We start from the raw sequence: 16272 nt of genomic DNA on the forward strand, positions 1-16272 counted from the left end.
CTATGGGGAGAATGCAATTATTCTGTTTATTGAGCATGTTCAATCAGTGGTACCCATTTAAATGTTGTTTTGAAGGCTTTCAATGTGAGGATGAGAACAAGTCTACTTAATTATCACCGTTTTTATGCACAGCAGGTATGTATAGCAAGTGTCTATTGACACTGCACCAAACATCGACTTTGCAGTGGCTTTGGCATAAAAAGTGATATCACTATTATAAAGCACTGGATGGCACTGAGCCATCCAATGTGATATCAAGTCAGGTGACCAAAGTCTTAGACAAAAATGTCATCTTTAAGGAGTATCATGAAGGAGGACACTGAGATAGAGAGACAGAGAGGAATAAGAAGGTTATTCCAGAGTTAGATTACTCTCACAACAGGGTGCCTGTGGTAGATCAATAAAATCAGGGATATGCAAGAGCTCAGAATGAGACGTTTAAAATATAGAAAAAAAATCCTTTATTGTGACGTGTACTTCAGTACAGGGAAAAGTTTTTATAATGGCTGCCATTTATGGCGCCACCTTCGGTACAAGTACCTCGGTACAAATGTTGGATACAAAAGAGGAATAAAAGGAAAAGTAGCAGCATACTTAAGAGTGTTTAAAAAATATGTTTGAAATAAGATAATTATAACATAGTTAAAGGATTGATATTACAGTCTGGCAAAGAATATCAAATAGCAGCAGTTCAGCATGTAACCATACCACTCGCTTCAGAGTCTAGTCCAACAACTGTCTCGCTCCCCTCCAGCTTTCACTTGCACCAAGGTAAGTTGCACTTCACCGGGACTCGCTTTTCCCCCCTTTGCGCCGCACCGGGACTCACTGTCCGGTGCGAGGATATTACATATAGGGAAGGGCAAAGTCATGAAATGATTTGAGATGGGGAAAAGAAATTATCAATTCAAGATCAGGCTTAACTGAAATTCACTGAGGGCCAGGATTTACTCATCTGAGAGATAACTAGGATGATGCAACTTATGACATGGAGCAGAGTTTTAGCTGACCTCAAGATTGCAGAGAGTATTGTATGATATAGGAGCTGGAATGCATTGGAATAGTCAAGTACAAAAGTAATAGACGGGACTGAGGATTTCAGTTGCAAATCAGCTGAGACAGGACCACAATCAGATGATATTATGGAGGTAAAATTAGTCATAGACCCACATACAGAATCAGGAGCTGATCCCAGGCCCAAGCATGTGAGCAGATTGGTTGTGTCCCAGACAATTTCCAGGGAGTGGGATGTATCAGCAGCTGGAAAATAGAGTATGTAATGAAATCTGAAAACAATGGCTTCTGTTTTCTGGTATTTACCTTGTTCGTATTGTTTAGCATCTTGAATACTTTTACATATCTACCTTCAGGTTTCTGTTCTCCTATGTAAACAATCCCAGATTCATAGACTCTCCTCATAGTTCAAGTACTCAATCCCAGCGATCAATTCCCAAATGTCAGCTGTGACTAATTGGTGGCACATTTACCTCTGAGTCAAAAGATTGTGTTTCAAGTCCCACACTAGGACTTAGCTCAAATATCTATGTCGACGTGCCGATGCAGTACCAAGGGAGGTTCGTGCTGTTGAAGTTGCAGTCTTTTGGATGCAATGTTAAATTGAGGCCCAATTAGCCCTGTCAGGTGAATGTAAATATTCCATTACATTGTTTCAAAGAAGAGAATAGGAGTTTATTCCTGGTATACTGACCAATATTTCTCACTCAGACATCTTTACAAAAACAGATTCTCTGATCACCATCAGTTTGCTCTTGATGAAAACTTGCTGTTGGAAAATGGGATGTCTCTTTTCCAACATCGTAACAGTAGCTAAATTTCAAAACTACTTCATTGTCTGTAAAATGCTTTGCAAGTGCAAGACCTTGTTTTTCCTTTTTGCTTTTGCCCTGATACATTGACCAGAATGCGATGCAGTTATTCAAGGGAAACCAGCAATCTGATATAGTCAGTAATTAAGAAGGCTCATGAAGTGCTATTCTTGATTACAAGAGGAATCAAATATAAAACTAAGGATGATACAGAACCTGGAGCTTGAGTTGCTCCAACCATGGATACCTCCTATGCTGGTAGTCATTCAGACCATGTCGAGACTTTCCCCACATTGAGTAGAATGTGCAAGTCACGGGGCTGAGCTCCCCAGATGTACCTCAGGTAAATAGAATATACGATTGCTTTTCTTTTAAAACCATTGATTCCACTTAAGTATGTACCAGAAAGATCTTAATCTTGTTTATGTCCCAAGTTCCATTCAGGTCCACCATTGATCTTTCTGTCTCGTAGTGGATTCTTGCACCTTATGTGCTGTTTCAGTGATGCTGACTATCTGTCACAGGACTCCTTATCTCTCCCACTCCTCTTGTTTTAGTCTCCTGAATTAAGGGAGGAAAGTAATGCACTGGAGGTGATTCAGAGGTGGTCCAGCTGGAGTAGATTGATTTATGAGGAAAGGCTGGAAAAATTGGGACTGTTTGCACTGAGAAAACTGAAGGTTGGCTTGATTGGACAATATAAGCTTCTGAATGGTAATGACAAAATGTCGAAAGGATTCCCTTGTGGGTGAGTCCAGAACTAGGAGCCACCATTTCAAAATTGCTGAGTGCATTTCAAAGCCAAAGATGAGAATGTGGAATTCAAAACGCAAACAGATCAGCAGTTATCATGTTGAATGTTGAGTAGGCACAAGGGCCAAATAGCTTGCTTCTGATCCTAATTTGTGTGTTTGTATGTAACTCAAGGTTGCTTCCTGGGACTAGTGCTCTTTGCATGTAGCCTCATTGTCCTATCTGTTTTCTTCACTGCTATTGCACACTTCTGACTGTTTCAATGATCGATCCATCAGATCCCTCATTTCCCTCTCCTGATTTGTGCCCTGTAAAATGCCATTTAACTAGTATTAACACCTTGTTATCATCCCTCAACGTAGTTATCTTTGCATTTGTTTACATTCAATGACATATACCATGCCAGCTTCACAATCTTATCAGCCCTTTCTGTGCTTTTCAAATCCAGCACATACTTAAGAAAATATTTCCATGATTTAGCCAATGCTAGTTTTTCTATAAACTTTCCAAAGCATGCTCTTTGATGTGATATGTATCATTGCCAGTTGAGGTCTATATTTTTGAAAGCTCAGTAACAAGGAGACAAACCTTATTCTTTTTCATTTGTCAGTGTTTTAAACAGACAAAGCGTACAAATGGAATGTCATTCAGTAAACTTAAATAGAAATAAACGCCTTTAAAAATGGCTACAGAGCTATCCCCAAACTATCCTGAGGAGTACTAGTGAAATTTTATTTGCTACCATTGTAATGACGCACAAAATCAATGCATTGACTGTGGTTATTGTTTGTTCATAACTTTTAATTTGAATATTTTAGACTGGCATTTTGGAAGAACATTTACGGATGCACATTCAATGTTGCCTAACACTCTGTAATCTTTGGGATGTTAATCTGAATGTTGTTTCTATACCCTGGGAATATTACAGTAAGCACCTGGTGAGTACAAAATTTGCACAACTGTTAATAGATCTAAAATCTCCTTAATGGAAAAATAAGATATTTGCAACTATTCGATACTGTTGACATCGGAAAATTGTAATCTTTTGATGCTGAAAAAGCATTCCTGTGGAATTTCAGCATCATAATTTCATCTTTGAATTCAGTTGCCATGTTAAAGTTGTATATTCAGTGCATTGATTTAGATGATATTTTAATTGCATTACTGTAACAGATCCATGCTGTTGCTTATCAGCAAAAGTATATATTGTAAAAGTCTTGTGCCAGTTGATTTCAGCCTTGAAAAGTGTTAATAAGGTGAGTATAACTGCAGGGCAATCAGCCCAAATTGAGATATCACAGGTCCCTGCCACTTTACAACCCATCCTGTATTGGCACATGCTGCCCTAGAATCCCCATTGAGGAATACTGCAACTTTTGAATTTCAGTGAGAGTGCCAAACATTGCAGGCCTGTCATGGCCTTCAGTGATTACTGCCATTGGCGCCTCAGGGTCAGGGTTCCTGCTCCATAACTATCAGGATGTAATGCCACATAATGTAAGATATATTAAGAGGGCCCAGTATAAGTCAAATTCAAATTGCAGGACCTGGATTTGTGCAATTTTCTTTTCAGTACTTTAATATAGTTAGATACTGAGAGTCATGAATGGCATGAAACAATGTAAATCAGAATTTAGACTGTGTCAGTCACAGACTAAGTGTGATTGATGTTGATTTTGCATTATAATTTTGATTGGCAGGAGAGCACGGAAGTTCTAAAACAGACTGAAAAAGAAGTGAATTGGGAGATGTTTGCAATTCCGTTCATGCAGCCTATGCCTGATGCATGTGATTTGTTGCTCTATAAAGTCATCTAATTGAATCAAAAGTAGACTATATTGCAAAAGTAATAAATACAAAATTACTTGTTATTTAGTGTCCCAACAGTGCAATGTTTTATTGTACATTTATATCTAGTGGAAATTATGCTATTGTGTTTTATGCTTCATTTGTAATATTAGTTGGCATTTTGTGCTCAGTTACAAAGCAATGATACTTGCTGATCTATAAGAATGTAGCCCACAAAAAAATAGTGATCTCTTGAATGCAGATTTCATCTTTCCTTACAACAGTTTGAAATGGCACCAAAACAAGGGGATTTCCAGGTGTCATGCAATAATTATACCATCAGACAGGGTATATAGGAAGTCACCTTAAGGAATTCCTAGTAACAGACAGGATTATACTTCATTCTATATAAATTTTATGGAGTGCAAAATTACAGAAGAAACTTTTATGACTAAACCTTCGGTGAAGTTCTCCAGTTTTACCATGGTTTCAGTGGAGATACCCCAATCTGTCAAGCTCCTGCATGAAAAGGGATGGACTGGCTCCCCTCTTTTAATCACCCTGCCCCTGGATTGGTTACAGCAAGATTAATTGAAAAAGGATCTCTCCCCTTGTGGGTATCTTTCTTCCAGAACCAACTGAAGTTACGGCCTGAAAGGAGAAAAAACGATTATCATTTAAAAATGTGAAGAATTAATCATTAATTGCAGATACATACAGGTTATAATCAGTTTAATTGCACTATTGTTAGAAATCCAGGTAGTGTTTCAGAAATCTGGTTTCGGATCCCACCAGGACAGATGAGGGAATTTGAATTCAATAACAATCAAGTCAAAATCTAATGTTGACCATAAAACTGTTGCCAATTGTTAGAAAAGCCCATCTGGTTCACTAATGTCCTTTGGGAAAGTAGCTGGCTCACATATGACTCCAGACCTAAGACAATGTCATTGAGCCTTAACTGCTCTCTGATCAATTAGGGACGATCAACAAATGATGGTCTAGCCAGCGATATCCATGTCCCTCAAAAGAATTTTAAAAATTCATTTTTACACTGATATTGACATTTGTTTCAGCTGCCTTCCATTTTTATAACTACTTTTCCACTTTGCATTGCAAGCTTTGGATTTCTATCCACATGAGTTGCATTGGTAAAGCAACTTGGAAGTAGAGCACTGTCCCTTTTTTTCAATGTAGGTTTCAGGAACCACAGTGGCTGCAGCAGACACATGGCAGTGACTTGGAATGATTGAGAAAATGCCCTTCTTGTGATCTGACATAATATGGTAACCAACTGAAATCAGGACATTGGTCTAGGCAAGGAAAAATGAACTCCTAATGATATATTTGTGTTCCTTCAAAAAAGACCTGACATAGGAATTTGGACAAAGATGTTACTTAGTTGACTGACAGCCTCATCCCCATCCCTGTGTTCTATTCAAACACATAGACATGATGATAGATAAGAATAAAGAGAAATAGAAAGAGAAGCTGTGGACATTAATCCAAATGAAATAAAGTGCACAGGAGGCGAGAGAATCTCTATGTAAAATAGCAAATATTTTTTAGCGATGTATTTATTTATATGCTCAAAATTATGACACTTTATTGAATTGACTTCCGGTTTTAACTTTCTTTTTCTGAGATACAACATTACCACACTGTCAGGTTGACTTCTTCCAATTACCACTGTCACAATTTTTCAACCAAAGTCAGCCACAAAAATGACCAGCTGCAGGCATAACTCATACAACGGATAAATGTCTGTTTTTCAATTATTTTCCCAATGTCAAAGCCAACATAAGAAATTTCACTATTTTTAGTGGGAATAATGCTATTGCTACAACTGTGCATGAGGTATGTGAGAATTTGGAGGTTTCAGTTTTGAAAAGACCTGACTGAATATCATGTAGAATTTGGAAGCTCATGTAGTCAATATTATCCTGGGAGCCTCAGTTTTTAAAAATGGTAAGTCTGATATGTTGATTTCTGTTTCCATTTTTTGCATCACAATGATGCAGGATAAGTTTGAAAGAAAAGATGAGGATATTTTACATTTGCCTATTGTGCATCATGAGGTGAAATAATTGATCTGAGTTTTCTATTCATTTGTATGCCCTGAGTATTATTGACAGCATTGCATTCTCTGTCCGTTATTACAGAATAGTTCCTTCAATATTCCTTGGCTTGGCTTGAAAGGGTTGGCCAGTGTGTGCAGATCTCCTTTATCTATGCTTGAAATGACAAAGACCTGTTGCTGTGGTGATCAAAGCTCCAACTTGTACCAGTCTGAGAATAGTTTTCAGCTCTTCCTCAGAATTCTGGCTGTGCAGATTACGAAAGGAATGGAAACACGTGGAACGCACCCATGGAAACAACTGAAAGGAAGGTAATAAACTATGCTGCATATAATGTTTATTCACCCCCACACATGCTAACCTATAAGCTTCTTAAAAACACTGTCCCACTTAATCTGTACCATTCTTGCAGAAAAGTATTAATAGAGGTATTTATTAAAATTTTGTCTCTTTCTGTTTATGGGACACGAGTGTTGCTGCCTTGGCCATTGATTTTTGCCCATCCCTGATTGCCCTGAACAAGGTGGTGGTGAGCTGCCTTCTTGAACCCTTTCAGTCTTTTAGAGTCACCTGCAATTGGAAGGGACATCTTGGTCGTAACCCCATAATATTGAAACAGTGGCAATATTGTTGCAAGTCAGAATGATGCATGACTTGGTGAGGAACTTGCAGGTGGTGGTGTTCCCGTGCATCCGATGCTGTTGTTCTTTATGGGTGATAGAGTTCATGGGTGCTTCAAGGAGCCTTGATGGGCTGCTGCAATGCAGCCTGTAGATGGCACATATACTGTGTGTTGGTGCTGGAGGGAGTGATCGTTGAAGATGGAATGGAAAACATCAATTTTCTCCATTATTCATTGAGTTCAGGGCTGATCATCCAAATGGATGCCTTTTCACAGTAACCCTTGATTCTCTTACTGATTAAAAATCCATTTATCTCAGTCTGGAATATTCTTAATGACCTAGCGTCAACATCTATCTATAATAAAGAATTTGACAGACTCACCACCCTCTGAGAGAAGAAAGACCTCCTCATCTCGGTCTTAAATGAGTGACTCATTACTTGGAGATTTCCACCCTCCGATCCTGGAGTCTCCTTTAACGGCAAGAACCCTCTTTCCCTTGAAGTTAAGGCCAGCATTCCATGTGCCTTCCCTATTATTTCCTGAACTTGACTGTTAGCTTTCTATGGTTCATGCGTAAGGACCCCCAGGTCCCTCTGTGCATTGGCTTTCTCAGTTTTTCTCCATTTAAATAACATTTAGCTTCTCTGTGCTGCTTATCAAAGTTCTTAACCTTACTTTTTTCCATATTATATTCAAAATTTTGCCTGCCAGATTCCTTTGTACCTTTTTTTGTGTCACCTTCCTATCAGTCTTCCCACCTATATCTGCAAACTTGGTGATGGTGCAGTCTCTTCTTTTTCCAGCCACTAATTTATATTGTAAATAATTGCTGTCCTGGCACTGATCCCTGTGGCACTCCTCTAGTTGCAAGTTGCTATCACGAAAATGCCTCCTTATCCCAAATTAGGTAGCCAATCCTCTAGCCATGCTAATAAGCTACCTCCAATACCATCAGCTCTTATTTCAATTAGACTTATCAAATATTACCTGATCAAACCTTCTGACAATCCAAATATATTACATCCACTAATTCCCCTTTATCTATCCTGCTTGTTGCTTCCTCAACAGTTCTAATAAATTCATCAGGCATGATTTCCCTTCATAAAGCCATGCTAACTCTGCTTTCTTGTATTATGCATTTCTCAGTGATCTACTCTTGCATCCTTTTGTGATAGACTGTAACAGTTTCCCAATGACAGATATTAATTTAATTGGTCTGCGGTTGCATGTTTTTGCCTCCCTCCTTTTTGAGTGGTAAATATGTGATGTTAGCAGTGCGATACAACCTGAATTACATCACCTTTTTCTGATAATCCCATCTCTTCAAATGCATTGAAATCTCTCTGGATATGCTCCTTAGAATATTTTACCAGTTTCTGGTTCTACTGAATGTCACTAAGCAACCCATTAATTTTCTAGGATTTATTCCAAGTTTCATCAGCGGAAGATGCAGGAACTTACTGAGTTGGGACTGCAGAACTTTTTCAGCCTTTTTCTCGTCCTCGCCGCTGTGGCCGGGATAGAGGATGTCGTCAGCCGGGTATCAGATCTTCTGGATCTTTTAAAACCAAGCAAGCTCTCTATTGCCCAGCAAGCCTTGATTTGGAAGGGGTATTTTGCTTTTCTTCTGATGTATGAAGAGAAGAATGTAGATGTCAGCTTTCTTGCTACAAAACTATCAGCGAACTTTCAGCTTGTAACTAAAGAGTTCTATCTGAAAACCACTGACCACACACGAAAAGTTACTCTCTGGCCATTGCTTGCAACATACATTGAAGCAGTTCAGGAGGTGTTCGAAACCAGCTCCTATCTGCACCTTTCCGAAGAGAAGCTGTTGAATGAAGGGTTCAGCTTGCTGTACCGTGCCTGTAGGGAATCCGAACTGAATGCAGCCCTCACGTTTTTGCAGGTTGTACTGGCTCGTTTGAGGTGAGTGAACATTCCCTCAGTAATTACCTTGAAACTTTGCACTGGCACCTCGAAACATGTGAATGAATTAGGTTATCATGGAAATATTACTGCCCAGCATCCCATGGGCAAAATGGGAGGTACTCTGATATCAGACAATGAATGCATTTTTGTGTTGCTGTGGTAGCAAGGATTCATGTTCTATATCTTACGTGGATGTCACAATCAAGCACAGATACCTTTCCAGTAGGACTGACTGGTTAGCAGGCAAGTGCCAAAACCCAGACAAATTTTCCCAATCTGTATTTGGTGTGATTCCAAGGCTCGTCGTTTCACTCATGGACAGGATGAGCTTCTCACACACCATGGTTTGAATGCAAGAATCTTGCATTGTGTCAGGTTTGGCACCTCACAACTTGGTGGATTTACTTATTGATCCTGTGAGTAAATCAAGGAACAGTTGCAACAAGTCTAGATGGTTCAGTGTTGGGAGCATAGGACAAACACTACTCCTGGCTGCTGCTGTATTGCAATGGCACGTGCCCGAAATATTAATAATGTGAAACAATCATTCAAATCCGTTGATATTCGCTTCAAATCTGACTCTGACAACAATGCGTCAGAGTATAAAGTTTTTATTATTCATTCATGGGATGAGATCGTCACTGGCTAGACCAGCATTTAATGTCCATCCCTAATTGCCGATAGGGCAGCTAACACTCATTGCTGTGGGTCACATGTCGGCCAGATCGGATAAGGAAGCAGTTTCCTTTCCTAAAGGGTATTAGTGAACCTGATGGATTTTTATGACAATTTACAATAGTTTCGTGGTCATCATTAGAGTCTGAATTCCAGATTTTTATTGAATTCAAATTCCACAGTGTGCTGTTGCAAGATTCAAACTGTATCTCTGGATTAACTGTCCACCGATAATACTGCTAGACTGTCATGGGCTCTGAAGTATTCAAAATAGTGAAAAGGTGCCTCATAGGCACATTATCAAACACAGTTTCACACTGAGCCACACGTGGTGATATTAGGACTGGTGGCCAACGAGAGAGTTTTAAAGGAGGAAAGAGATGGGGAGACATTTAGCAGGGTAGTTCCAAACCTTGGGATGTAAGCAATAAAAGCATGCTGCCAATCGCGATCAGTAAGAACTAGGAACGTGCGAGTCCCTCAGATCAGAGAAAGGCAGAAATCTCAGAGGATTGTAAGGCTAATTGAAATTACAGCAGTAATGAGGGATTTGAAAATAAGGGGAGAAACTTAAATTTGAGGCATTGTGAAATCAGGCCCCAAAGTGGATCAGAGAGCACGAGTGTTGGGTGTTACGGTGAAGGTAGCAGAGTTTTGGATGAGCTCAAATTTATGGTGGTTGACCAAAGAGTATTTCATCAGTCAAATTTAGAAGTAACTTCAGTGGCAGTGAAACTGAGACAGAGCCAGGGATTTTCTGGTGTCCTCAGGTATCTCTCTTGCTGAAAAAGTGACGAGGCAGTCCACCTGACTGTGTTCAGAATAAGGTCCGTTGAGTCTTTCTCCTCTCGGGCAGTTTGTAGGGCAGTGCCAGGGCTATGTCTGAAATCACTCCCCAGAGGCAGAAGTCCTACCCAGTAAGAGCTGCTGGCCAATCAGTGACCACCAGCTCTCGCACATGCCAGTGTTACTGCAAAGGCTGTGGCCGTTAGAGCAATCAACATCCCGACAGTCAAGATCGCAGATAACGGCTTCTAATGAGGGGAAGTTTCTGGGCTTGGGTGTGATGGGGAAAGGGAGCCAGGGATAGAAGCAAAGACAGCAGCTTTGCTGTTAGCTGCCCTATGTCCAGTCCCTTGAACTCGCGTAAGCCTTCCATCCTCCATCAACAATAAGCAGCCAATCATGATGAGTTGCTTTTGTAGCTGAGGTGGGAAGTGACGGTCTAGTGTAATGTCACTGAACTGGTAATACAAAGACCTCGCCCAGTGTTTTGAGGACATGGGTTTGAATCCCACCAGGACTGATGGCAAAATTTTAATAGCCTGATGGTGACCATGTAACCACTGACAAATGTCAGGGAAAGAAATAATCCCATCTGGTTTATAAATATCCTTTAGGGAAAGAAATCGGCCATCTTTACCTGGTCTGGTCTATATGTGACTCCAGACACATGGTATCATGGTTAACTGTTTAATTGCCCTCTGACCAATTAGGAATGGGCTGTAAATGCTAGGTTAGCCAACAATACCCAGGCCCCATGATTAAATTATTAAAAAGGTAATGAAGTTATCATGGCTGACCACTTCCAGGCCTTCATTAAAGGCAGGGCAGGAAGATCGAGCTTGGGGCTTCCCAACCAGAATGTAACTCAGGTGGAGAAGGAAAGGCAATGAGGTTCTGTGATGAGATTGTCTCACCTGATTCAGTGATCTCCCCACCTTGGGGACTGGGAGATTCCACCCAGGGCACAGACCTGCAATGCTAGGGAGGTGAAAGTAGCTGCTTTTTGTGAGGGAGCAGATAAGTGGCTGGAATCTTATCTCAGGGTCATGTGTAGCTCCAAGGTTGTCAATAGTCTAGATCAGCCTCAGGCTTAAATTAGGGAGAAGGATGGAGTAGACGGCTGGGAGACAGATTAACTCATAGCTTGCTTCATCTAACTCCAATCATCTCCCAAAATCTCTCTCCCCTTGCTGCCTCTTCAACTGCTTTAATGTCACTTTTGTTGTGATTTCAGCTGATGTTATTACCAGACAAGTCAGGTCCCAGACAAAAAATCTGTGCAATAGATCCTGTTTTGTTCTGTTTTGATTGTAACAAACAAATTGAAAAAGACTCAAACATAATTGTGCAACACAGCAAATCTTGCTTTAATAATAAAACAGATGCTTATTCTGAAAGAAATGAAGACAAAATAAACAAATCTTTTACTTATAATACAAATCCCAAGATATTTCACCATACAGTACAAGTATACGCCAATTAATCCTAAAACACTCCTTTATAAATGGAAAAGAAACAAAAAAAAATGTTTTGTGTAGTATACAAAACACATCCCTGGTACAATGCTCAAACCACCACTGGTATAATTCTCCTACCAGACTTCAACTTTTAGACTGGAGCTATTAAACACCTAGTTAAATGGACTCAGCTTTTGATAACCTCTTCATGGCTTTATCCCAACATGTTTGATCGGGGGCTACACTAACTCTTCACTTTAGTGTAACCTAGTTCACTTTATTCTTCCCTTCTCAGGAACATAATTATATGCAGCAATCCTATTCCAAATACTCTATAGGACTTCTGCAAACTCAACTCTCTCACTGTCTCTCTGTATAATCTATGAGTGTTTCTGAATTTTCTTGACCTTTCTAAACTGTAGATTGTTTATCTTAATTGGTGGCAAAACTCAACCAGTATACACACAAATCCATTAAATCTAAAGCAAAGCCTCAAAAAATGTTTTAAAAGAAATCACTGTGGCTATTGAAATACTTACAAGTTAGTTTTTACTTCAGACCCAGAGAAAAGCCTATGGCGCTCTCAAACCCAGATTGCAAGATCCAAAACTTGTAATAAATAATGTTAAAATACATTTATATAAAACCCACCTTTTACATTACAGCATCAAAATGCAACCAACTTAGCCATTCTGTAGTGTTCAGTACAGGTCTTCAGTGACAAGTAGCCAGCAATGTCTTAAAAGACCAGGACAAAGTCCTGTCTGTGCATTACAGCTGATATTTCTATTGTATACATGGTAGGTATTAATTACCCCAAAAAAGATAATCTCTGTTGTCCTTAACCAGACTTTCAGTTACACCACTGATTCTGATTTCCACCCATGTATATCTTGGACATCTTCTGGGGATTGCCAAAAGGGGTCTTGATCAATCGTAGTAGCAATGTTGCTTTAAGATCTGGAAAGCCTTCCACTGCAACAAGGTTTCAGTCAGATGTTATGAAATGCTGTCGTTGTTGTGTAAGCATTCATTGAAGTCAGATTGCACAAAGCAATATCTCACAAGTAACAGTTAGATGACCAATTAATCACTTTAGGTGGTGTTAGCAGCGACCAAAATATTGACCAATACATTGGTAGATTTCATGCTGAATCAGTTAATGTCAATGTCTGAAGAAACTTTTCACAATAACACAAATTGAATTCCTGTTTTCTACTTAAGCCCTTCTCGAGTATTGAAAGGCATTTTAAGACTCCAGTTCTTTGTACAACTATCGTTTTAAAGTCTTGATCCGTTCATACAATGGTTGTGATTGGTTAATGTCTGGATAATTTTATAGTCAAATTCTTGTCCCGTGCAAGTCCCATCCAAGAAAGTGTACATATGTTTACCTTCCCTGGTCCATTTCATTTTAACTGCTCAGAAAAGCTTTGTTTTGTTACTTGTTGGTGAAATATATGCGAAAGCAGATTTAAGCTCGTGTTTAGATAATTTTGTCTTTTACCTTCCGTGCATTTTTTTGTAGAAATAGGAATAAATAAACTTCCAAAAACTTCCTGAAGAGATTGTGACATTTTACATTAAAATTTTGGAATTTGAAGTCCTCATAATCTGGAAAAATTGTTTAGTTAAATCCCATCTTTAATCTCAGGAAACTAATTCCATATGTTCTTGTGTGTTAAGCAAGATGAACATGAATAGCAGTGTTGTGTTTTTTTTCTATACAGCCTGAAATGCATACTATGCCGGCAAATACTAAAAAGGGAATGAATTGGCTTGTCTCTGATGTGACTTACAGAATTACCTTACCTATCAGCTACTTTTTGAAACAGTTGCAATCCTTCATAGCAAGTACATCTATGGAGTTCGATGAAGGGTCATAGGTGTGTGTTACAGTCTAGGGTGTCTCAAACTGAAATGTGCAAGGACTAAGATTGAAAGCAAAATAAGGTGAAGTTTGTATTTTGACGTGTTGCCTGTATTACTCCTGGACATTTTATTTTCTTATTATAGCTTTTTGGTGGTATAGAAAATGAGTATTTCTGAAAAAAGACACATTTTGTCAAAGCTTTTCACCTTGGAATGGAAATTTTTAAGGGGAACAAACAATACTTACACTGTAAGAGCTGCTAAACTTTGGTAAAATATATCTTTCTTTTTTCATCAATTTTCTTGTAGAGGCATTCAGTCATGCAGCATGGAAATAGACCTTACAATCTAACCTGTCCATGCCGAACATAATCCCAAACTAAACTAGTCCCACCTGCCTGCCATTATCCCTCCAAACCTTTCCTACTCGTGTACTTTAAGTGTCTTTTGGACATTGTAAATGTGCCTGCATTCACCACTTCTTCAGGTAGTTCATTCCACATGCAAACTATCCTCTGTGTTTAAAAAAAAACCCTTTTTTTTAGCTTTCTCTCCCGTCACCTTAAAAATGTGGCCACTAGTCTTGAAATCCCCATCCTCAAAAAAAGACATCGATCATTAATCCTATCTACACCCCTCATGATTTTATAAACCCCTTATTTATTTTGTATAGTTTTGTCTAATCTTTCCCTCTACACTGACATGCAAAGCAAAATAAAATGTTTTCCTATAACAGCTCCCTGCCACACATTCCCCTCTCTGCTAGAGTGCACAAAGGGCCACAATGCCATTTTCGTTTCCTTCTTAAGGCTGTTTGAGGTCTTTGATCTTGATCACCCTGTCAAGATGTGTTATTTTGTGTTCTATTACTTTGCAACTTTGTATATTTGATTTATTGATTTCCCCAGATCACATATTAATGCTGTAATTGGAGTAGTACTGAGCCATATGAGCGAGAAGGCCCCTTAGTGGATTCTTGATGTGTTCTGAGTTAGATGATCTTAGCTAGAGGAGCATTTGGGGAACATCAATGAATCTCCTTCATTGTGATTTCTAAATAGTGTGGATGACAGTGAAAGTAGGCAGGAATTAGTGCTTTTAGAAAATGGGAAGAGAAAATAAGGAGAAAACGGGTTGTACCTGATCTTTTTTATACGAAAGTTCACAGAAAAGTCATTCAAACTATTTATAATCTTGCTTTCTTGTCTCAGAGATAGTAGGAACTGCTGATGCTGGGGTCTGAGATAACAAGGTGTGGAGCTGGATGAATACAGATGGCCAGGCAGCTTCAGAGGAGCAGGAAAGCTGATGTTTTGGGTCTGGACCCGTCTTCAGAAATGGAGGATGGGAAGGGGGCTCTGAAATAAATAGAGAGAGGGGGAGGTGATGATAGAAGGTAGACAGTGGAGCAGATAGGTGGAGAGAAGACAGACAGGTCAAGGAGGCAGGAATGAAGCCAATAAAGGTGAGTGTAGGAAGAGAGTTGGGATGGGGGTTGGCCAGTGAGGAGGGGCAGGTGGGAAGGTGGGAGGAAAGACTGACAGGTCAAGGAGGCGGGGATGAGAGGAGGGGTGCTAGTCTTGGGAAGAAGTTGGGGGTGGAGATACTTTGAAACTCATAAAGTCCAAATTGAGACCATTGGGTTGTAGGGTTCCAAAGCGGAATATGAGGTGCTGTTCCTCCAGTTTTCGGGTGGCATTGTTGCTTCCTTGTCTGTCATTTTCACGTGATTTCAAATTAATACCCTTGGCAATATTTTTCAAGTTGATGGAAAAGAAATTCTAATATGATGAAATGCCAGTTGCTGATTCATCATGAGCCCACTCTGCATACTGAAAGACTAACTCTATCCCCAAAGTGTTTGGCATGGTTTAAGACCGTGATGATATGCTGGGTCATTAATTCTTGAGCAGCAAAGAACTTTTCATTTGTTTGCATTCAAGGGATTTGTTCAGTTTTGAGTTGGACCGGATTGAACGTTCTACGTGAACTGTCAGTAAATGATGATGATAGAGCACCAAATGATATTGTCAGCAAATTTGCTCTTCTGCTATCTACTGAGGACTCCAGATAGTTCTGGGCTTCAGTCTTCCACAGCTGATCTTGTTGTCTCTATGAGGAGCCCGTGGAAATTTGTTGATTTTTTTGATATATTGTCAAACTCGGTCTCTGGCAAATTGGACAGTCAACCTTCAGAAATGCTGTGAAAGTCATGATTACCTCAGTTTATATCAATTATCAATCAGCACTTTCAATTTGGTGCTTATATTGGTAAAAGTGATGAGGGGCTTACTTCTAAGACCAATCAAAGTCTGCCATGAAACATTCCCTCTACCTCACACGATTCCAGCCAGTTTTGCAGCTCTTAGCCTCCGCAGTGGAAATTATATCAGTCTGGGAGCAGCAATGTACAGCTGCTACAATAAAATGAAGAGGAGAGTGCGCTGTCAGACAAATTTTACCAAAAGATTAAACGAATC

General features: G+C 39.5%; 1 protein-coding gene across 2 annotated transcripts in view; it reads left to right on the forward strand.

Moving 5' to 3' along the window:
* The window catches only part of mms22l (MMS22-like, DNA repair protein), a 133691-nt gene that overhangs the window by 42139 nt on the left and 75280 nt on the right, over positions 1–16272 (forward strand). For both annotated transcript variants that reach the window (XM_048531220.2, XM_048531221.2), the window contains exons 12-14: positions 3398–3517; positions 6530–6756; positions 8490–8999. In XM_048531220.2, coding sequence (XP_048387177.2) covers positions 3398–3517; positions 6530–6756; positions 8490–8999 — 857 coding nt within the window. The remainder of the gene's footprint in view (positions 1–3397; positions 3518–6529; positions 6757–8489; positions 9000–16272) is intronic.

Source organism: Stegostoma tigrinum, chromosome 4 (genome assembly GCF_030684315.1).
Source record: "Stegostoma tigrinum isolate sSteTig4 chromosome 4, sSteTig4.hap1, whole genome shotgun sequence".
Classification (NCBI taxonomy): Eukaryota; Metazoa; Chordata; class Chondrichthyes; order Orectolobiformes; family Stegostomatidae; genus Stegostoma; species Stegostoma tigrinum.